Here is a 22,938-nt window from a genome sequence, read left to right as displayed (position 1 = left end):
TTCGGAAGCACTGAAATTTTCAGTGTATACCTATATATCATCATGATGCAATTCCTCCGTGGCAGTCCCAGAAAGCAAGAACTAATTTTTCCTAGATACCTATCTAGGAGCAGAATTAGTAGAACTCCTCAGACACAAAATATTCAAATTTACAAGTTGAATGAAAGACAAATTGTGGCACAAGCAGGTGTCAGACACTACACGCACACCAGTATGCTGTCACAGTAATCAAGTGTCTACATGAAGACCTTCTGTTTTCCAAGACACCAGAAAGCAAAACACTGCACTCAAAAATGCTACTTCTGAAGAGATTACAATTTCAGAAATGATCTCATACCAATGCGTTTTTGTGCAACCAGCCAGGTACATGCTGTCTTCCACCTAATTATCACCTAAACCTCAGGACACTTAAGGGCATATTTTGCCTCTTCCATAATCAATAATTTCTACCAGTACATTGCTACCAAGTTAGGAAAACTCCAACAAATTCTCTAGGTGCATTTAGCTTCTGAAAATAAATAACCAGAGTAAATTCCAACTCATACAATTTCTTGTCTCGTGAGAGGAAGACATTGCATGTCTTACTCAGCTTTGCAGACCTAAAACTACTATATAATTAAAAAACCTGCTGCTTCAGAGCTACTTCAAAGTCAGCTAAGCAGGATGTGGTAGCTTACAATTGTGATCCTAGCATTTGGGAAGATTGAGACAGGAGGACCACAAGTTCAAGCCTAGGCTACCCTGAGCCATATAACTTAAAAATTGGTCTTAAATACACAAACAACTAAAACCATGGAGTCCACATTGATACGCAATTATAAAGAGAAAAATGCAAGCCTTGGGAGTTATAGTACATTAAGGAAAGATTCTTTCACAACCTAAGGTACAGTGGCGATACCTCTTCTAATTCTAGCTATCTATACATGCAAGGTGCATAGACACATGTATTTTAACATTGGGTTTGTGCAATTAGTCCCCACAACTATACCCACAAAGGAATCCATACAAAAGGGAGGAGATGATACAGGCTGTGGAGCCGAGAATTCTCAAAAAAGAAAGTGAGATTTTTAAAGACCAGACTGTATAGATTTATGGATCTATCCAATCCATCCGTGGAGTCAACCAGTCACAGATCTTTGGAGGGGAGGGGGGAATTAAGGACAAAAATTTACATCTGGGCTGAAGAAATGACTCAACAGCCTGAGCTGCTCTTTCAGAGGACCAAGGATCAATCACCAGAACCCAAACGTCAACTCACACCTGGGATCCAATACTCTCTTCTAGCCTCCTCAGGCATTACATATACATGGTACACAGACATACATGCAAGCAGATTTCCAAACCCAAAAATAAAAATGATAAAATAAATCTTGCCTGCATCTGTACTAGTATTAATTTCCTAAACAATAAGAGAACACAGCTATTTATAGGGTGTTTACTTTGAGTTAGTGACATAACCGAGAAATGACCCGAGTATAGAAGGATGGGCACAGGTCACTTATTTTTCAGGTAGGAACTCAGCATGTTGTCCAGACTGGAACTGAACTGCTGTCTTGCATCCTGAGTAGTGAAGATTACAGACACAAGGCACCATGCTTGGCTAGTTTCACAAAAGAACTTCCATGAGCTATGGTATCTGAAGGAATCCCACAACAGTGTCTTAATGGGTGCCTACGCCTTTGGTTCTATGGCAAAACTTCATTTTATTGTTCCTGTCACCGAGGTGTGATTTATTTTAAAAAATCAAAGTGAAAGTGAGACACTGTGCTAATATCTGACTTTTATTAATATATACTAAGTAAAATAGTATATCATGACTAATATAATAAATAATAACTAAATATACTAGAACCATTATGATTATTAAAGTGCAGGTATTGTGAGGATTATATATTAATTAAGTGTTACTTGTTAAGATTTTTACTTAAACAAAATTTGGCTCTATACCAAGCAGAATTAGGTATATACACAAGTCTGGACCCTTCCAATTGGCCTTGATAATTCCTAAAATGCCAAAATGTACTACGTAATAAGCACAGTTGCCCTGACAACCAATGTGACATCAGGGTCACACCTCAGTTACAAAATAATGCCAGTAACTGCAATAACTCAGGAGAATGGTCCACATTGAGTGACTAAACTAATAAAACTAAGTTGGTTGTTCATGCTACAACCAACACTACAATCAATTAAACTAGAGCATTCAATTTTTTTTTTTAAGTCAGAAAAGATAACACTCATCAAGAATCCCTTTTAACCCTATGTTCCCTTTCCCATTCAATCTTGATGCTGGTCTTACAGTCACGAAGGAGTAGAGTAACAGTGTGTTAAAGCTGGCCTCGGCAATGTAGTCTACAAAGCATTGGGCCAGATTCAAACATGCCTGAGCTCTTTGCAAAATGGGATAATTTGAAAAAGATGCCTCTGGGCAGTTGCAGCATTTAAAGGGGGTGGGGGGGGAGGTGTAGTCTGGTAAAGATATTTCTCTAAGAAGAGGATAGATGGGAACAGACAACAGGAAAAGCAGAAGCAGAATGTTCTGGTCCTTGTTGGTTGAAAAGTCTTATAGCAAGTCTCAGGAACACTCTGCCTACTAGGCAGAACAGCAGCAGAGACATAAAAAGAGTCTGTGACATTATGTTTGATTAATTAGCTTCCAAGCTTAAAGTGAGCCAAAACTGTTTTTGTTTTATTTTTTGAAGACAGGGTTTCTCTGTGGAACAGCTTGTTCTGGAACTTACGAAGACCCACCTGCCTCTGCCTCCTCACGCCCAGTGAACCAAAACTTTTTAGCTAAGAACAGGGGATCATCTCTCTGGGAAGATGCTATCTCTGAAGAACAGGACAACATGTTCTTGCAACTGTAACTAAAACAACAAAGCAGGTGGGTAATGGTGACATGCCTTTGGTGCCCGCACTCAGGAGACAGAGGCAGGCTGTTGCGAGGAAAGCCTGATCTACATAGTTTCCAAGCAAGCTAAAACTGTCTAATAATGGGGGCCAGGGCCAGGACCTCTAGGCACTACTCCACAGTCTTCTCTCTTGCCAGCCATGCTTTTCTCCAAGGATGGTCCTTCAGGAGAAAACATTATGATCAAGGTTGAGTGGGAACCATCCCAATAAACACATTTTAAATGAGGGAAGAGGATGAATGGGAGATTAATTTTTTTTAAATTACTGTATTTAAAATATTTGAAAACCACTGGTAAACAAGAAGCCATACCAAGTTTAAGATGGTGATGATTAATCGTTTGAGAATGCTTAAAACAAGATATCATACAAGCAAACAAAGTTCATTCATAAATACACTGTGGGGCTGCTGGAGGGAATAAAAAGAAAAGAGAAATGTCTCCTTTGAACATAAAAAATTTTCACTTGAAAATTGTTGAAGACTCTTTTAACTTGATTCCCTCATACACAGGTAGTATCATCCTAAACTAATAAAACATTCTAAGAATGATGGCTGGGAAGACAGTTTAGTAGATGAAGGCACTTGCTTGATGCAAGAATGGCAGCCAGAAACAGCAGTGGAAAGCTGTTCTCTGATCTTCGTATTTATCCATATTCAAACCAAACATGCACACTTATACACAATTACAGTATTGTTAAAATGTGCTTCCAGAATACAATGGATGACAAGTCAGTGTCACAATTCAGTAGTGTCATATTTAGAAATTAATACTAAGAAATGATTTTAACACAATTCCTAACTATTTCTGGTGTTCATGGCATACTGTCTTCATCTCCTCTTTGGGTTCCCACTGTGACTTCTGAGACCATCCTTTACTCTCAGGCCACATCAAGATAGCTTCAAAATCCATGCCTACTGAAAATCACTCTACATAACTGACTTGGTAACAGCCTTTACCTCCTGGTCTGAGAAGTCACCCAGCACTCCTGGACCACATTGCCACTTGAACTGATACAGATCGGCCAGCACTCATGTTACCAGCAGACTAGGGAGACAAACACACCATACTACCATGTTTCAGAATGGCCTCCCGGCCGGGATTCATCCACACGCCATAGAACACACAAACATTTTCCTTGCCCGACAATACAATGTAGACACAAAGAAAGATATACAATATGCCGTCAATACCAGAAAGTCATTCTCTGTTAAACCCAATAGGACAAAGTCACTATACAGGAGGGGGTAATTGATTCTTCAGTGTTTTCAAACCCATTTTTCTAGGTTTGTATTTTTATTCTGAAGATATAAGTGTGTGTGTGTGTGTGTATGTGTGTGTGTGTGTGTGTGTGTGTATGTGTGTGTGTGTGTGTTTTGTATGTATGTATTACCATGTGTGCCTAGTTTACTTGGAGATCAGAAAAAAACAAAACAAAAAAAAAAAAAAAAAAACACATCAGAACCCCTATAAGTGAAATTGCAGACAGTTGTGAGCTGCCATGTAAGTGGGTGTTGGGTCCTCTTATCTAAATAAACAAGTGCAGACAGAGACAGGCAGATCACTGTGAGTTCAAGGCTAGCCTGGTCTTGAGAGCTAGCTCTAGATCAGACAAGGCTATACAAAGAAACCATGTCTCAAAAAGTGATTGTAACCACTGAGCCATGTCTCTAGCCAAAAAACCCTTATGAAGATCAAAAGATGGACTTCAGATATTCTGATTAGTAATGTTTAACCAATTAAAGTCTCCAAAAATATCCCAAATGTACAGTAGTGGGAGCACCTGCTGATTCAAACAACTCCTGTGGACCGGTCCCCTTCCTTACCCATGTCATGTAGGATAACTTGGTAGGGAAAATGGAAGGTCTCTGGATCAACGCTACAGCTTTTGGTCTTAGAATATATCCTGATTCCAAGATACTGATATTCAGAACCTTCAAATGCGGTACACCTAGTCGAACATAATTTCCAAGTGGTCTGCTTCATGGTGCATTGATACTCTAGATGTTTACTTTCTGCTAGGTACTAAAGACTGTAAATCCTCATTCTCATCAATCCTGAGAATGCAGCTCCTGAGAGAAAAATTACTACCTCACTTCCAGAAATAGTAAATATCAGCAGCCAAACAGGGCTTTCTGCCTGGGAAGGATTGTCAGGAGTGCAGGAGGTCCTACAGGGCATCTCTTGGTGCTACCACGCCCTGTGATTAGTGTTAGGAGGGAATTATAACAGTCTAATCCACGTAGGATGATGGAGAGCACAGACTGGTCAGGGAGTGAAGGTGCGGATTACTCCTCCAGAAACTGAGGCCAGACCTGATGAGGTACTCACAGAGGGTGGAGGAAATAAAAAATAGGTAGTAGAGGAAGGTGGTTATAAATATCATTTAAGGCCACGTGAACAATTACAGAAATGATAGTTGACATAAGTGCTTCTATTATATAATATATTCTATTACATATAAATGCATTCTATTAAGAATGTATTTGTAGGGCTGAAGAGATGGCTCAGAGGTTAAGGGCACTGGTTGCTCTTCCAGAGGTTCTGAGTTCAATCCCCAGCAACTACATGGTGGCTCACAACCATCTATAATGTGATCTGGTACCCTCTTGTGGCCTGTAGGCAGAACACTGTATACATAATAAATAAAATATTTTTAAAAAGAATGCATTTGTATATACATTTGTGTTTATTTCAATTTCATTAACATCAATGGTTATCATACTCAAGTTTGATATACTAAAAGTACATTCCAAGGGATATTGCCACCTATTCTAAATTTACAATGTGTTTGTGGTAATGTGAGGGATAGTTGTGTCATGTGAGACATTATTATCACCTGACTATTTTTTTGAAATTGATGATGCATGACATAAGGAGATAAGACTGTGTGTTAAGTTGACAAGGGGTGGATTGTGCTGGCTATTCTGGGTTGTCAACCTGACTATATCTGGAATGAACAACAATCCAGAAATGGAGAGCATGCCTGTGACACAGATCTTGAGGCAGGAAGACAATGTGCCTTTGATCCGGATCTTGAGTCACACCTTCTGTGTGTTCTTTGCATCTGGGTTGGGATGATCATTTTGAGGACTGACAGTATGATCCTCTTATAATTCCTCCTGACCAGGGCTGGCTGTGGGTGAACTACCTCTATCTCTTCTGTACTCATCATAGCTCCAGGGCCTTCAACTGAGGCAGACTCAACTGTACTTGTCTTTGATACAAGACACGATTGGGAATTACAAAGACCCAAGTAAGAGCAGACTCCTTACTCCTCCAACAATCTTCCCAAGCTTCACTGACCTGCACAGAGAATAGGTAAAAAACCTGAACCATCAGCATGCTGTTGTCCACTACCAACAGCGGCCACTTGATGGCAATCTTAACCTATTTCCTTGGAAGTCTTCAATACAAGGAAACCCTGAGAAGGCTACAACATTTGTGAGCTGCTCGGTCTAGAAGGGGCTGGAGAGGGCCTCTCCACTTAAGTCTGGGTGTGTAGCAAGCCATGAGAAGAGGAGAAAGCCAGCAAACAGGTGACTCTAGCCTTACCTAAAGTATAACCCTACCTCCATAGGGACTGGTGGAAGTAACTACATGTCCCTTAGACAGTTCAGGAAAAAAAATAGAAACCATGAGGCTTTTACATTTTCTCAGAATAACTTAAAAATCAAGTCACAGATGGTAACAGACAATAATAATCACAGCACACTCCTGTTCCTACCATAACATTTGGAAGAATGAGGCACAGAAATACAAAGTAAACCAGTCTCATCAAAAGGCAAGGACATCATGAAATTTGCAGGCAAAGGGATGAAACTAGAAAATACCATCCAGAATTAGGTAAGAATTAGGTAAGCCAGACTCAGAAAGACAAGCATGGTATGTACCCACTTGTAAATAAGTATTAGCCATAAAGAATAGGAAAAACGGGCTGGAGAGATGGCTCAGAGGTTAAGAGCATTGGTTGCTTGTCCAGAGGTCTTGAGTTCGATTCCCAGCAACTACTTGGTGGCTCACAACCATCTATGGTGAGATCTGGTGCCCTCTTCTGGCATGCAGGTGTACATGCAGACAGAACATTGGAAGAAGAAGAAGAGGAAGAAGAGGAGGAAGAGGAGAAAGAGGAGAAACACTGCAAGGAGATGCTATCAGATCATAAAATAAATAATGGCACATCGTCCCCATATTCAACCTTAACTAATGCAAAGGCTTTCTTGCTCTTGTTATCTCCATTTATAAGGAGGATTTAGACACAGAATTAAGAGTTTGTCAATCTTTTCCATAGAGGGACATTCATAACCTGATAGCTGGGAGCCTCCCAGCTCACCCTTTAAAACAGTGGAACACTTTCCAGGAGCAAACTGAGACAGCCCTTTTCAAAATTAACACTGGACACGAACGGTGTAGACCATAAGCACAGAAAAACCTACTCTGTATGAAGAGCCAGGGTCATGTATAATATGAGTAAAACCCCTTCATCTGATGCTAGCAGGACACCATCAATGAGACCATGTGGCACACGCCCTAATCATGTCTAAAGATGATGCGTACACTAACTAGACTGTCTTCTAGGTAGAGCTAGGGATGCAGAGAGTTGTGCATTGTTTAAAAAAAAAAAGATAGCAAGATGCAATCTCATGGGAGGGAGTCTTTGGGAACAGAGGGAAAAGTGTTGGAAACTAAATCCAGGCTATTAGGCAAGCAATCCACCTCCCTCCCTTCCTCAACCCCAGGTTGAGCCTGCCAAGTAGCTGAGATTATTGAATAGGTATGTGACACCATGCCCAAATAAAACACAGCTTTTCAAAAAGATTTATTAATAGATTATTTATTAATAATCCCTTTGAAAACATTCCCAAATCAATAATAATAATAATAATAATAATAATAATAATAATAATAATAATAATAAATGAATGGGGCTTAAGTAGAGAACTTCAACTCTCTCCCAAGACCCAAATCAGCAGTAAGAACCAAAGCATGAAATGATACAATACTAGATACAGGTCGAGAGTGTATTAAAAAAAAAGGGGGGGGGGGGTTGGGGGGTAGGGTTTCCAAGAGCCTAAAAAGGAACCACACAAGGTTCACTTTGCTGATTTATCAAGACTGTTGACTATTCTCCATTATGACAAAAGGCATCAACTATAAAATAGCTTATGTTCCTATCATCCTCCCAGCTACCTTGGATGAGACAGCTATATGTTTTTATTAACTTTGGGGAAAAGTTATGAAACTAAACCTAAGGTTAGAAGAGCATCCAAATCTACAAAGCACATCAGTAGGACAGGTGAGTTTTGGCAGTAGAAGAAATGAAGAAATGAATTGTAAATTAAGGGATTTATAGATTACAAGTAGTTTCCAGAAGTGTATCTAGTAATCATTCTACTGGCTTTAAAGATACACTGTATATTGGGCTTCAAACATTTAATGTGACTCAAGAAATAACACAGTATTTTCAACTTGAGGGAGATGAGGGGGAGGGTTGGCAAACACAGCAACACTAAGAAGTCCATTGTAGTAAATAGTATTTAAGGCACTAGCAATACAAATATCAGAGTTCAAAGTATGAAATGGGTTGGGCTTAAAAAGAACATGTGGTCTTCCTGTAGTGACATCATCATTTTACAAGAATGAATGCTAATAAGCAGATTCTATTCTTGAACTATCTACCTCAGCATTGAATAAAGAACTCTCTAATGACCCCAAAGGGCTTTGGCCCTTTATACACAAGTTGAGCAGAGAAAATGGATGGTAAGTGCTAGCAGGGTTTCTTTACCCCAAAAGCCCAACACAGAATTCTGCTAGTATGATCTCAAGACTAAAGGATCTTCCTTCAGGGTCACCTCAGCATCAAGCCCTCTTCTCACCTGTGGTAAATCATTCTGTGGTAAATCATTTTACTCACATAAATCATTCTGAACACACTGTATGGCCCCAGGGGTGCTCAGTCATCCTGCCTTCTATACTGGCTTTCTTTGCCTGTGAATCTGTTTTTCTCCAATTACATTGAGAGATTTCATCCAAATGAGAACACGACTTTGAAATGTATAAACATCGTGCTACCTTATCAGGAAAATGTCACACAGCACAAAAGAAAATACAATGTGTACTAACTAACATGAAAACTAACATAATCCACCATCGAAATTAAGTCCTACTGTCATTGCCCCTGTGTGTCCTACCCGACTGTAATGGGAAGATAGGTTTTATTTGTTTTTATGAAGACGAAATTCTCTGATGTTAATGTGACTGCCCTTAGTCTGTGTCAGTGAAAAAGGACTAAAAGGTAAATTACTATGTTAGTCCTAAAGTGATGCTTTCTTCTCAGCATAAAGAGGTCACTCAACAGGAACAAAGTTATCAGTGCAGGGTCTGGATTCAGGGTTCCAACTTAAGACACTGCTGTTGCTCTAGCCACCCGCTTTAGCATCTTGTTATGGCACAGCACGATGAATGAAACAGACTTTTACCTTGGCCACAGGATGATGATCAGCAGTCCCTCCACACTGCTACCATACCCCTCTGCAAGGCCAGAAGGTGTATCACAGGCCTTTATGTAAACAAATTAGCACACAAGGGCAGAATCTTTGTTTGTTTAAAGTACAACTGGGGGTGTTATCCATTTCTTGTCTAATATACTAAAGAAAAAGATACTAGGAGAAAAATGTCACTGAAGGATAAATTTAAAAAGCTCATATTGCATAGTTTGAGCCATAACTACAGGCCAAATTGGGGATTCAGGAAGACAACTCAGTGTGTATAGTGTTCCCTACATAAACAGGAGGTCCTGAATTTGCATCCTAGTATACCTAAGGAGACAAGTAGGAGAGTGGGCAACAATGCATCCCTGAAATCCAACAATAAGGAGGTAGGGTCAAAAGGATCTCTAGGGATTTTATTTAGTCAGACCTACTAAAACAAACAGCAACTGACTATGCCCTTCTGGCTTTCAAATTAATTTATATATACATGTAAAAGTGTGTATGTTTGGGCATGCAGGGACAGACAGAAACAAATACATAGGGATCCCTGAACATGGCAACTTTCTGTTTGTGAGACTCTCGTTCCAACACAGCCAAGTGCCTACATAAACAGTGGCAAAAGACATACTTTGGTCTCCTGGCCTTTGCTGTTCCATTGAATTCAAGGAATGTGGAAAGCCATGTAGAATCATAAAAGCCTCCTACAAAGAAAGATAGCAATATTGACCAGTCCCAGAAGAGGTTTAACTCATGAGAAGTCAAGAAAACTGAAGGGGCAAGAGAAATATCCTGGGAAGTTCAGCATGAGAGGTGTAACTGAAAGAAGAGACACTGGGCATGATAAAAATCGTCAGAACCAGGGCAGGAAAATAAAAGCAGGCACTGTCTCAAAATTTTGGTTATCTTGTCATTGTCCCCCACCCCCATGCCCACCTCTCAGACAAGGTCTCTCTATGTAGCTCTGGCTGCCCTGGAATTCACTATGTAGACTAAGCTGAACTCAAACTAAGAAATCCTTCTTGCCTCTACCTCCCCAGGACTGGAGTTAAAGACAGATGTTTTCTTCTGAGGAATTTTTCCATTAAAATAAGACAGTGATAAAGTATCATTAAGTACAAGACCAAGGGGGTTAATTTTTACCCTTCTGAAAAAAAAGACACATGCTTCGTATACTGGTGAAAAGGAAAAAAAAAAATGATGAAGAAAGGTGTCTTAGGAGATGGGGACAGAGTGACTTAGCACAGTAAAAGGGAAAAGGATCCTTCAGACTAAAAACTCCAGGCTACTAGTAAATGCTACAACTGGAAAGCTTGGCACTTCACTGTCATTTAAATTGAATTTCTAGTTCTAGTCAATCTTAGGCATGATTTGTTCCTTCCAATTAAACTCCTCATCAAGGCTGAAGATTCCTACATACCTCTGAGAAGAACCTTACTGACAGTCAGAACATGTGTACCAGTCGAAGAAATCTGTCATGGCAGCTACTTGGATCTAATTCCAACTCTCTGGTAGAACTTAACTTCTACTCCCAGTGTCTGTCACTAAAATCATTACTCTGAGTCTTTAAGGACCCTCTGCAAGGTCTTAATGCAGCCTTTCCTGGTTGCTCACAAATGGTCCCTCGACATCAGCTGCCTTCCTGATAGCCTATTCACTCCAGACAATCAGCCTTCTATGTTGATTTGTGACCTAATTATCCTATAGGAATCTTTTTTATAATTTTGCTTCACTTATTTTTAACCAGCTAATGTTCCATGAGATTAGGAAACATTCCAAAGTACTTCAACTTGGGTATCATAGATGGGTACACATCAAATTCATCCAAAAAAAATAGGAATAAAACTCTTTCCTGTCAAAGTAGTGACAATCATTAAAACAGGTGTACATGCACCAATAGGCATGGTGGTGCCTGCCTGTGACCCCAGCACAAAAGAAGGTGAGGCAGATTGGCCATTGCTCTAGACTAACCTGAAAGATACATACTCATTCATACACACACCTAACCACCAGGTGACTGACCGCATTTGTGTCTATGACTTAACATTGGATGGTGTGTGTGTGTGTGTGTGTGTGTGTGTGTGTGTATGTATGTGTGTGTGTGTGTTTATTGCTTCTGTCAATTCAATTACAAAAGCCCAGAAACATGGTAACTTCGTAAATACTTAGCACCCTCTTCCTAAGCTATTTTTCCTAATTAACTATTTCACCTACCTCCTTCAAAGCTGAACCTAAAACACTAGAAAGGATATCAAGAGAGGGTAAAATACACAATGTAGGATGAACAAAATGACACATGAAAAAGGATATGAAAAAGGAAAGGAGGAGGAGGAGGATTCGTGGGTACAAGAGAAGATGAAGAGTAGCAGGAGGGTTGGGAAAGGTGGGGGGGAATCACTGAAATCCTTTAAAAATGCAATCAAGACATTTAATAACTTGTATGCTAAATGCTATTTTAATTTACAAAGAGAAGCTTCTTTGAAAACAAGACTTGTCTTATGAATTCATGGAGGGCTCAAAAATAATTTCTATTTATCTGAGTGGCAAATTAATGAAATAAACTAGGAATTGGGTTTGAAATCCTGATACTACCAGGATCAAGATGGATAAGCAAACTGCCGGTCCATCCTTATTTGTATCATCTTTTTATGATCTGAGTGCACGAATACCAGCTACTTCTTCCAACACTAACTGTGAAATGCGAAGAGCAGCTTAAATACTACAATTCCTGCCCTGCTGTAAGAGATCCAACTTCCATTAAATCTACTCAAAATTGTTTTGCTGGCCAAAGGGCTTGCTGATCTGAGATGACATTTATAGGAAGCAAATGAAATTCAAATACAGCTAATAGCGGCCCTCTCTCATGGTGTAATTATGTGTACTCGTTATTTGTGTAGCATGTTATTACTTAAATGTCTCTAATTTTAGCCCCAGCAGGCCAAGGGCTTTAAAAGAGTGGCCAAGGTCCCAGCCTCTGCAAGCTTTTTTGAAAACCTTTGTCATTTCATTACATCCAGGGAAAGCAGCATTATCTATCTACAGCAGGAAGGAAGGACAGATGGCTCACCATCAGCAGATCTTAATACTGCCTCATCCCTCCACCCGGGTGTATTGCTGTAGCAAGGAGCTGCCATAGTGACGTAAAATACTGCAGCCAATCCACAACACTGTACAAAGCTCTTATGTAGTTCCTTTAAGAAGACAAAACCTTTCAGTCCCTGTCACTTCAGGAGCACCGAAGTAAGATGCGTGGAGAACATAATTTTATGACATAAAAATGAGGTCTCTAATATCTTGTGCCCATTTAGGTTATTACAGGATCTGTGGAAGTGGGAAGCTGAAGGGTTAGCCGTGCAGCAGACGTAAGTTCCTATCTATGTTAATTCTCTGTATAACAGCAGACAACCACATCAATGGTGAGAACAACGGGTTGCTCCCCCATCATGCTAACATGCCAGTAACTTATCTCAAGTCAGGTATTTGTCTTTACATAAAATTATGTCAACTACATCCCCCTGTTAATGTGAAGGGGAAAAAAAAAAAAAAAAAACAGACTGCTTTAGATTTTTTAATTGAATTTTTCTAAGAAATTCTTATAGAAGAAGAAATAGTTTGGAAGCATCTCAGTTTTAAAAAATGACAGGAGGGGGGCTGGAGAGATGGCTGAGAGGTTAAGAACATTGGCTGTTCTTCCAAAAGTCCGAGTTCAATTTCCAGCAGCCACATAATGGCTCACAACCATCTATGTGCTCTGGTGCCCTCTTCTGGCCTGCAGGCACGCAAGTAGGCAGAAAACTGTGTAAATAATAAATAAACAAAATTTTAAAAAAATGACAGAAGGGGCTGGAGAGATGGCTCAGTGGTTCAGAGCAGTGCCTGCTCTTCCAAAGGGACCCTGAATCAATTCCCAGCACACAACAGCTCACAACTGTCTGTAATTCCAGTTCCAGGGTATTTTTTGACACACCCTTTCACAGACATACATGTACACAGAACACAAATGCACATGAAATAAAAAAAATGTAAAATTACAAAAGCTTTAACAATAATAATGATAAAAATGACATACGACGAAAACACACTGTGTTCAGCATCACAACCTCAAAGACTTAATGTTGCTTCATGTGCTCTGGATTGCATGTTATCATCTGAAATCAGTTACATTAACTTTAACTGTAATTCCAACCCTGCTACTACCTACATAATACATGCCTATGCAACTCAACAAAATCTCTACCACATGTACATTCAAAAGATGATTTTACTCAGCTTAAAGACTATCAGAACTTAAAGGCATGTGATGACAAAATACTTCCAAGCTAAAAGGTATAAATACAGAGTCAGAAGTGATGAATGACTCCAAAACAAACAAAACAAAACAAAACAAAACAAAAAAAAAAATCCAATGAATGAATGAATGAAAGAAAACGACCAGTTTCTAACAGAAACAATAGGCTGTGGAAGCAAGCCTGTGGTGGTCTGAATCATAGAGGTAGCACACTGTTATAAGGAGGGACAGCCTTGCTGAGGGTGTGTCACGAGGATTCTCAGTTCAAGCCAGTTAGCTCTCTTCTGCGGCCTGCAGATCTGGGTAATTAGCTCCTTTTCCAGCACCATGTCTGCCTGCACACTGCCATGCTTCCTGCCATGACCATAGTGAACTAAACCTTTGAAACTTTAAGCCAGCCCCGATTAAATTTAAGAGTTGCTGAAGTCATATTGTCACTTCACAGCAACAGAAAAGCAAACTAAGTAAGGCACACTCATAAGACATCCACAGATTTTCAGGCCAGAAGAGGTCCAAGCACTGAGAGGGGGAATTGGACACGTTCTAATCCCTAACCAAGAAGCTAAATGCAATTGAAATGGCAGCAAACTTAAAAAAAAAAAAAAAAAAAAAAAATCCTTCAATGGAGTGTCAATAGTTGTATCAACCACACTTCAAGGTAAGTCCCTAGCCCAGAAGTTGTTGGCCCATGTAAAAAAAACAAAAAACAAAAAACCAATCAACCAACCAAAAACCAAGCAATGACAACAAAAATTAGGAGGGAAAAAAAAGAAAAAAGAAAAGTACATCTCAATGGATGTTTTTGGGGGGGAACTATCTTTCCACCTCCCCTCCTCCCATAGCTACCTGAGCTATCCATACCTTTTAGCTTACAGGTCTTTAAACACCACCCTACCTCTAGACACTTCACGTCCTAGTAAAAGCTGTATACTTAACAGTCTTAATAGGAGATCTTAAAGCTTTATTGCTACCATATATATTTCCATAATAATAAAAAAAGCTGGAGTACCATTTCATATGGTGCTGAAAATTAAGTCAAATTTTCTTTATAAAATGTATATGTACATGTGTGTTGGTGCCTACCGAAGAGGGTGTTGGATCCTCTAGAGCTGGAGTCACAGGCAACTACGAGATACATCAACATGCCAGATGAGCTGTAGTTCTCTGACAGAAATCTCGTCACTAACCATTGTCAATTAAACCAACACATCACTTACTTTATCACCACACCCCCCTAACCTATGTCATAGCTGCATATGATCTACAGAACACAGTGTTTCTATTGGAATAGGCTGTTGTTATAAGAATCGTTCCGGATTAAATGAGCAAGATCCCCACGTAGGTTTTCTGAAAATCTGTCCTCACCTGCTGGTACTGTTTTGAAAGGTTGTGGAAGGAGATGGGCTTATCTGGAGGTTTCCCAGCCTGGCCACAATTCCTATCCATTCTCTAGTTCTATAGATGCAATGTGAGCAGCTGCCGCCTCATGCTCTTGCTGTCATGCCTCCCTAGGAACTGTGAACCAAAATAAACCCTTCCTTCCTGTCACACACAACAGGCAATGACAAGTCACTCTATTCTCAACAGACTCCAATGTCTTGAATCCTCGATTTTTTTTGTTTGTTGGGGAAGGGGGAGATTCACAGAGCATTCCCAGTAAGTGGAGAGAAGTACACCCTCACAAAAAAAGGAGCTATTCCTGTTGTGGTAATTCTACTTTCTGGCTCTTCCGAATAAAACTGCCAAACTTTGCTTAAGCACCTACTTTCAATAAAATAGCTACTCTTCTGAGAAAGATTTTTTTTTTTTGTTTATGGGATGGGAGTGAACGGTGCTGAGAAAAAGTTCTTTAAAACACCACAACCACAACAAGGAACTCAAAATTCAAAAGCCCTGAAAAAACCTGATCTACTGTACAGTGACAAAAATGGTCTTGGAAGACATCAAGAAGAACCAGACACTAGCATATTCACAGCAATTTAACAAGCAAAACTGAAATCTTTATAACAGTATCTTTTAAAAAATAAGCCAGCTGGTCATGGAGAAGGCTCTACAGTCAAAAATACTAGATGCACATGCCTGCATCATTCTCTGATACCCAGAACCCACAGTAGGTAGCGAGCCTACCTAAAGGCATCCTCTAAGCAAGATGGGAGACAGTTAATTGCCCAGAATGTCTAGTTAGTCTGAAGTACATAGCCCATCAGCAACATGAACGCTTCTTATTTGCCTCAACAAACAAAAGATGAGAACTGAGTCCCAAAAGCTATCCGCTGACCACCAAGTTCACACCCTCCAACACACTAGATGACAGTGATAGAGACAAACAGATCACACTGGACAGATGGGTGGGTGGACAGACCTGCCATGTATCTATAATGACAGCATTTGTCAGGCTGAGGCAGGAGAATCATATCACCACAAGTTTGGGGTCAAGCGTAAAAGCAGAACGTCCTGACAAAACCTGAACTTGCACTACGCACATGGTGCCAAGTTAAGAGCTTCAATCGTAATAGGAATGCCTTTTGCAGCTGCCATTATAGCATCTCCCTCTGTATTTTCACATTAATTATTACAAAGTCAAAGCTAAATTTAGCCAGATGGTTAGCAGCAGTGGGTGCTGCTACAATGACTATCTTTAGTTTCTGCTCTTTAATCCAAATAATATCATTACTAAGCTCTGGACAACTGTCTACCTACTTTTCATAATGTCTAATATTTACCATTAGGAAAAATTATACTGCATTTCTAACAATGGACAAATATAGAATCATACTAAGGCACTTCCTGCTACTCTTGGATAGGATAATATTCCTGTTTACAAACATAAAACATCTAATCAGTAGCTGCTATTCCTCTACTCTTGCTCTGGATTTCAATCCAATTCTTCCTCATCATTCTGTGCTCAGACATTCCTGAAATACTATGATACACAGTATTGTATCTGACAAAATACTATGTTACACAGTGATAATAAACCAACTCTACAGAGGGCTTAGAGTTTACAGTACTGCAACGAAGGAAGAGAAAATGGCTTCTAGAACTTACATAATTCTCCAAACAGACCTGTCAAATGTATGTTGGCTCAGAAGAGCATTGACAAAAAAAAAAAAAAAAAAAAAGAAATCAGAGATACATAGAAAAAGGTAGAGTCAAGGCTGCAGAGGTAGCTCAGGGTTTAGAGTGCTTATTATTCAGAATCCATATGCAGCTACTTGGGCACAAGGTAAGCACATGGTGCACATGTAATACACGGAGGCAAAACCACACATACACATAAGGAAAGTCCTACATTAAGTAAACCAACCAGGTGGAGTTTGTGTCTTCCTTCAAGTTACCCCAACTGAAGACAGAACACCAGATTAAGACAGCAAAGCAAGTTGGGTGCACAATGGAGTTCACAGAGGGGGTTTTAGAAAACCCTCCCATGACCCTACGGAAGTCAGTCAAAAATAGATCCACTCTGTAAATACTAGCTCCAACAAGAAACCATGAGGTATTCAATTAAGGCAAACAAAAGAAATCTGGGGCAACACAGGAGCAAACAAGATCCATCTCAAACAAGGAGGAAGGAAGTTAAGGCCCCCTGATTTCCATGTCTGCACACACATAATCATCATATACACACATGAGAAAGAGGAAGTATAGGGAGGCAGAGGAGAAAGGAGAAAATTGGAAACCAAATGGGAACTATCACTTGGCACCGGATACGCTATATGTGCTGATTCGTTTCCAACACTAAGGTCTCCTCCTGCACAAAGTGGAACATAAACAATTCATTCCATAATCTATAAGCAATTAAGATATATGCCATAGACTATGAAATGTACCACAGCTGGAGACAGACAACAATGAAATTGTTTTCTTAGAATCCTACTGAATGACAGAGAAAGTAACAAACATGAAAGCCAGTTCTCTCCAGATTTTCCAGATCTGTTCAATTAAACACACAAAGAGCATCCTAGTGTGACTGGGGGTTCTAACCATTGCACACCCACGTCTTGTGGAAGACAGAGCATGCTCACAGGGCTGGTGGACAGAGCACAAGGAACAGTAGGCCTTTAGGATATTTCCTTATATAACCAGGACAAAAGGCTCCACATTACAATAAGATCATTAAAGGGTTGTGTGCACATGCTGAGTAGATTGAGTACGTGTACACACACACACACACACACACACACACACACACACGAGCAAGAAACTAAGTGAAAAAAAAAAGTGAAGCCTTAAATATATATGCAGCACATTCAGCTTATGACCTCCAAAACAGATTAAAGCACATTCCCAATTGTATTTTGCAATACATAAAGGAACATAAAATAAATCTATAAATTGAATAGGTTGTCCAAAATGTATATCTATACAGCCTAAATTCCTTAGCCCAGCAAGCTTAAGCTTTTATGAGCCCACTCAAGTCATAACGTGGCAATACAAAGAGACCATATCCAGTTTCTACTGTTGACTCACCATTTACTGTTTTCAGGCTCCCTGCAATGCCTTCTCCATGCTGCCTTTTTTGTGCATTCTTAAATTCCTTCAGAGACAAATAAAGGACTTTCCGTACCACTCTTTCTTCTGACCATGGGATACCATCGCTGTCATCCTATAAAAAAAATGAAAGGGGAGTTACAAAAAACAAACAAACAAAAAAAAAAAAAACAGGCACACTAATTCAGACTCAAATTTCAAACTGGGTATGGTGGACACATCACTAATCCTAACACCTAGGAGGCAGAGGTAGGTGGAACTCTGAGGGATTTAGGTTATCCTGATCTACCATAGCAAGACCCTAGCCAGGGGGCTAGAGAGATGGCTCAGAGGTTAGGAGCACTGACTGTTCTTCCAAAGGTCCTGAGTTCAATTCCCAGCAACCACATGGTGGCTCACAACCATCTATAATAAGATCTGGTGCAGGTATACATGCAGGCAGAATAACATAGACATAATGAATAAATAAATCTTTAAAAAAAAAAAAAATCCTAGCCAGCCAGAACCATTACTTGTTCTTGTTTATCTTTGGGGGAGGGGTTTGGGTGTCCTGTTCCTAACAAGGATTATTTGATCCAGCACCAGAGTATAAAGTGGTAATACATTCCTTCTGCACAAATCCCAAACTAATCCTCCAATGAAGGAATGCAAACATCCTAATTTCCTCATGTAACCCCAATATCTACATATATTTATTAAAAATTAATACTGACGTTAAATTTTTCCTAACAAAGAAAAACTGTGGGGGGTTTTTTTGTTTGTTTTTGTTTTTTTTGTTTTTTTAAAGAAAAAGAATCAGCAAAGAGTTGTCAACCTCAAGACCAGGTGTAAATAAGACCACACTATATATAAACAACATCACATGTATGTACACGACACTATATAAGCAGTGTTCCCTTGAGACGTGGGTAGAATACTGTACATTTTTGACTGTTGCCTTTAAAGAGTTTATAATTCCATTATCAAAAGCTGAATTGGATACCCATTAACCCTAAGGGACAAATGAAGAGAACAAGCTCTACAAAGTACAAATGAGGTAGTAATTTTTAACCCAATGATATTACATGGCGAAGGATGCAATTCAGTAGTTGAACCAAAGAGCTACAAGCTACAAAAATGACTACAACTCATGACTGGCAAGATGGCTCAGCAAGTAAGAGTTCCCTATACAAGCCTTATGATCGGAGTTTAATCCCCAGAACCCACGGGGAAGGAAGAAACCAACTCTCAAAAACTGTTCTCTGAACTCTACATGTGTGCAGAAACATTTAAATCAAACAAACTCAAATGAAAATAAAAGTATAATTCTTTGTTCTTAAGAAAAAAAAATAAAACCACATGGTGGGGAAATAAAGAACCAGTGTTACTATAAAGACACAAGAAGAGGGCCCGAGGGGCTACTGAGGGTTAGGGCACATGTCTAGCATGCATGAGGCCCTCGGTTTTGTGGGTCATGGAAATAGCATATGAAACCAGTGGCTACTAAGAAACTAGGAAGAAATGCCTGTTCAGGAAACTAGGAACAAGATTTTAGATTTTAAAGAGTTTTCAGCAAAGAATCTGCTAGCTAAGAACATTAGAAGTTCTGTCCTATGAACCTCTGTAGGTTGATAAGCTAACAATCACACACCAACCTATAAGAACATTTTATAACGCTTTAACTTGATGATTCCTCTAGGAATAAAGAAAAAACAGATCTTTAGGTAAAAGCACTATTCAAAACACTCACGTTTTTTTCCATCCTTCTTTCTCCTGTAGCAGAACATACACAATAGCTCAGAACTGTCATCCAAGGCATAAGGGTTGTAGGAAGAACTTGGTTTTCATTCCCATCACAACAGATAATGTAAAATCTCCACAGAACTCAATGAGAAGACTATACTATAGTCTTATCCAGCTCTTAAACTCCTAAGCTCTGCATAAACACAAGCTTACTTCTTAGAAAGAAGTCCAACCACATAAAAATTTTAAGTCCTACATACAGCTACACTCTGATCAAGCTTCAAGGATTTCCTAGAGCAGTGGCTCTGAACATCCCTAATGCTGCAAACCTTTATGACAGTTCTTCATAACTGTAATTTTGGTGGTGTTATTATTTGTAATGTAAATATATCTGTTTTCCAATGGGCTTAGGCAACCCCTGTGGAAGGGTCATTTGTCCTCCAAAGATTGAGAAAAGCTATTCTAGAGGAAAGTAATAGCCCACGGAAGGAAGCAAGGTATGATTTCCACCTTGCCTTCCATCACTAGCCCTCCTTCACTCTTGGTTGCCAAGATATTTCTGATGCAGGGCAGCAACTTTAGAGGACCAAGAGAAGCCAAAAACTATGCCAATCTAACCAGAAGAACACAAGTTACTACTAAACCTCTAATGAGGCTCAGGTCACCAGGGACCTTCAAAATCATGAGTAGAACCAGAAACATGAAGGCTTTTAACAAGACTCCATTTGTGGAATACAAATAGTTAATCAAGAAGTAGATTATGTGGACACATAACAGATGAAGAGTAAATGTGGATAAATTGATTTTCCCTAGAATTTTCATGCAAGCTCCCCTAGCAGGTTACCTGCAGCCACAGGTGGGAGACTTATTAGGCTAAAACCCACCTCTTTTTAAAACAGAAGGGACCTATTCATTAAAGCTGCCAGAAGGAATTCCCATTCTTTTCATCTGTATCTCCACAGCAAACAATGACGTGAGATTATAAACTATTATTTCCTCCATCAACAGTTTATAAATCATAAATCCCCAAAATAGTTTTGTCTATGAAACTCCCATAAAGATTTACTGCATTCTGTGAAGGCTGGAGTCTTCATCCTGACTCAGGCTCTAGATAAGAGAATTATACACCTTTAACTGAAGTCTATTTAAAGTATAAGCCATGTGAAATGGAAATGCCTACAAAGGAAGCCACATTCAAGGTTGAGATGCTGACATCTGAAGCTTTATTACACCTATAAATTCTTTAAATGCAGGAGAAGCAACCTATGAATGACATAAATTATATGGTTTCAAACACTAGACAATAAAAAGAGAAAAAAAAATTACACACATGCTAACTGTTGTTTTATAATCTCTATCTCACCAAACTTGTGACCTTAATAAAACGACTGTGCTGGTTAGGTGATAACACAGAATATTCAACATTAAACTCCCTTTCACAGCTGCAGAGTTGTATGCGGTGTGTCATCCTGTTGCTCCCTACCAATGTAGGGTACACAGAGCAAAGGCAAGAAAATGTGCAGTACCCAAAAAGCTGTCTGCGCACAGTAATAAGTCCTAGTTAGCCACTCATTCTGCTGTGAATATCTCACACCCATTCTTCTGTGACTGTCTCCTCATTCTGAGTGAGGTGCCTTAGAATGGTCTACAGAATGACAGGATCAGGACATAAACCTGAGAATACAAAAGCACTAAATAAAGGGCTTTCCAGCCCGTAATTCCAGCACTCCAGAGGCAGAGGCGGGGGAGAATCTCTGTGAGTTTGAGGCCATCCTGCTCTCACAAAAAAGAGAGAGAGAGAGAGAGACAGAGAGTCTCATCTTCTCATTTTTCCCATACTTGCCTTTCTGCTACTCAAGCTTAGACAACATCTAGTGTGAAGTGCCTGAAATTAATTTTATTATCTTTATAAAATATTCTCCCACAGGGACTAATGCAGAAGCTTGACTACATCTCTCATTCTCAGCAACCCATTTATTTACACATTGCCTCCAATCTACCCCACCCACCTACACGGAATCAAGACATTTTTCTTCTGAAAGCAGGCATGGACATAACCTAATAAGCCTACCACAGTACTTCCTGACAAATGTTGCTCACCCCTTACTGCTCTTACCACATATGTATAAGTTCCTGCTCCTCTACCTTCCCAAGCATATCATGTTATACTCTAGCCCCAAAACCTTTATCACATAAACCTAAAAACAGCCCAGAATCAGTTTCTAAAATCATTATCTCTGTCTCAGGTGTTCAGAACATTGTCATGTCTATGGGAAGTACAATGGTGAAAAGAAATCCCACAAATCCAAGCAACGTGTCTACTTCTAGTACAGTGCAAACAGCAACTTATCTGACAATCACTGAAGCAATCATAAAATGTACTTTTTAAAGGGGTGGAGGACAGTTGTTCAGGAAGCAAAATTTGTCATATAGTCATAATACTTTCTACAAAAATTAGAATGCAAAATCCCTAGCTGATTCAAGTTCCATTAACAAAGAAGTTACTGGGCACATCAGACCAGGGAGACAGCTCAGAAGCTTGATGGCATTTGGCAGAACCTACAGGTGGAAGAAGGGAACAAGCTCCACAAAAGTGTCCCTGGCTTCCCCACATGTGGCAAGAACAATGGATTGTGGGGTAGGGAGCATGCACTAACAGTTAATAAGCATCCTATGCTGTTGAAGAGACAAACAGTTCTCCAAAGGTTGCACTATATATGGGAGAGATGAAAATGCATACTTGCAACTCCAACCTCAGACCACATGGACTTAACCAGTAAGTGCTGTTAACAAATACAGATCCTAAACCTGACCAATATAGGTCTCAACATATGCACCCTAATCAAATTCTCAGCAGACTTCTGTGTATGTAAACTCCCAAAAATACTGCTGTGCATAATGGCATCCCAAGCCCATGTCAACTGCACACTCTTTCTTGTTTCTCTAACAACACAGACTAAGTAAGAAAATAGTGAGCAGCATATCAAAGATGGCTTCCAATGCTCATCTACTGTTGCTATTATGAATGCTGAAACCACAA

At 39.6% G+C, this 22,938-nt stretch overlaps 1 protein-coding gene across 2 annotated transcripts in view; it reads right to left on the bottom strand.

Annotated features, from left to right (window-relative positions):
* Positions 1-22,938, bottom strand: part of Jarid2 (jumonji and AT-rich interaction domain containing 2) — a 196,084-nt gene that overhangs the window by 90,122 nt on the left and 83,024 nt on the right. For both annotated transcript variants that reach the window (XM_055595137.1, XM_055595138.1), the window contains one exon: positions 18,156-18,291. In XM_055595137.1, the coding sequence (XP_055451112.1) occupies positions 18,156-18,291 (136 nt within the window). The remainder of the gene's footprint in view (positions 1-18,155; positions 18,292-22,938) is intronic.

The sequence above is a fragment of the Psammomys obesus genome, unplaced genomic scaffold (genome assembly GCF_907164565.1).
Source record: "Psammomys obesus unplaced genomic scaffold, mPsaObe1.curated_primary_1811, whole genome shotgun sequence".
Taxonomy (NCBI): Eukaryota; Metazoa; Chordata; class Mammalia; order Rodentia; family Muridae; genus Psammomys; species Psammomys obesus.
Note: the sequence above shows the minus strand (reverse complement) of the source record. Positions and strands in the feature narration are given on the sequence as shown.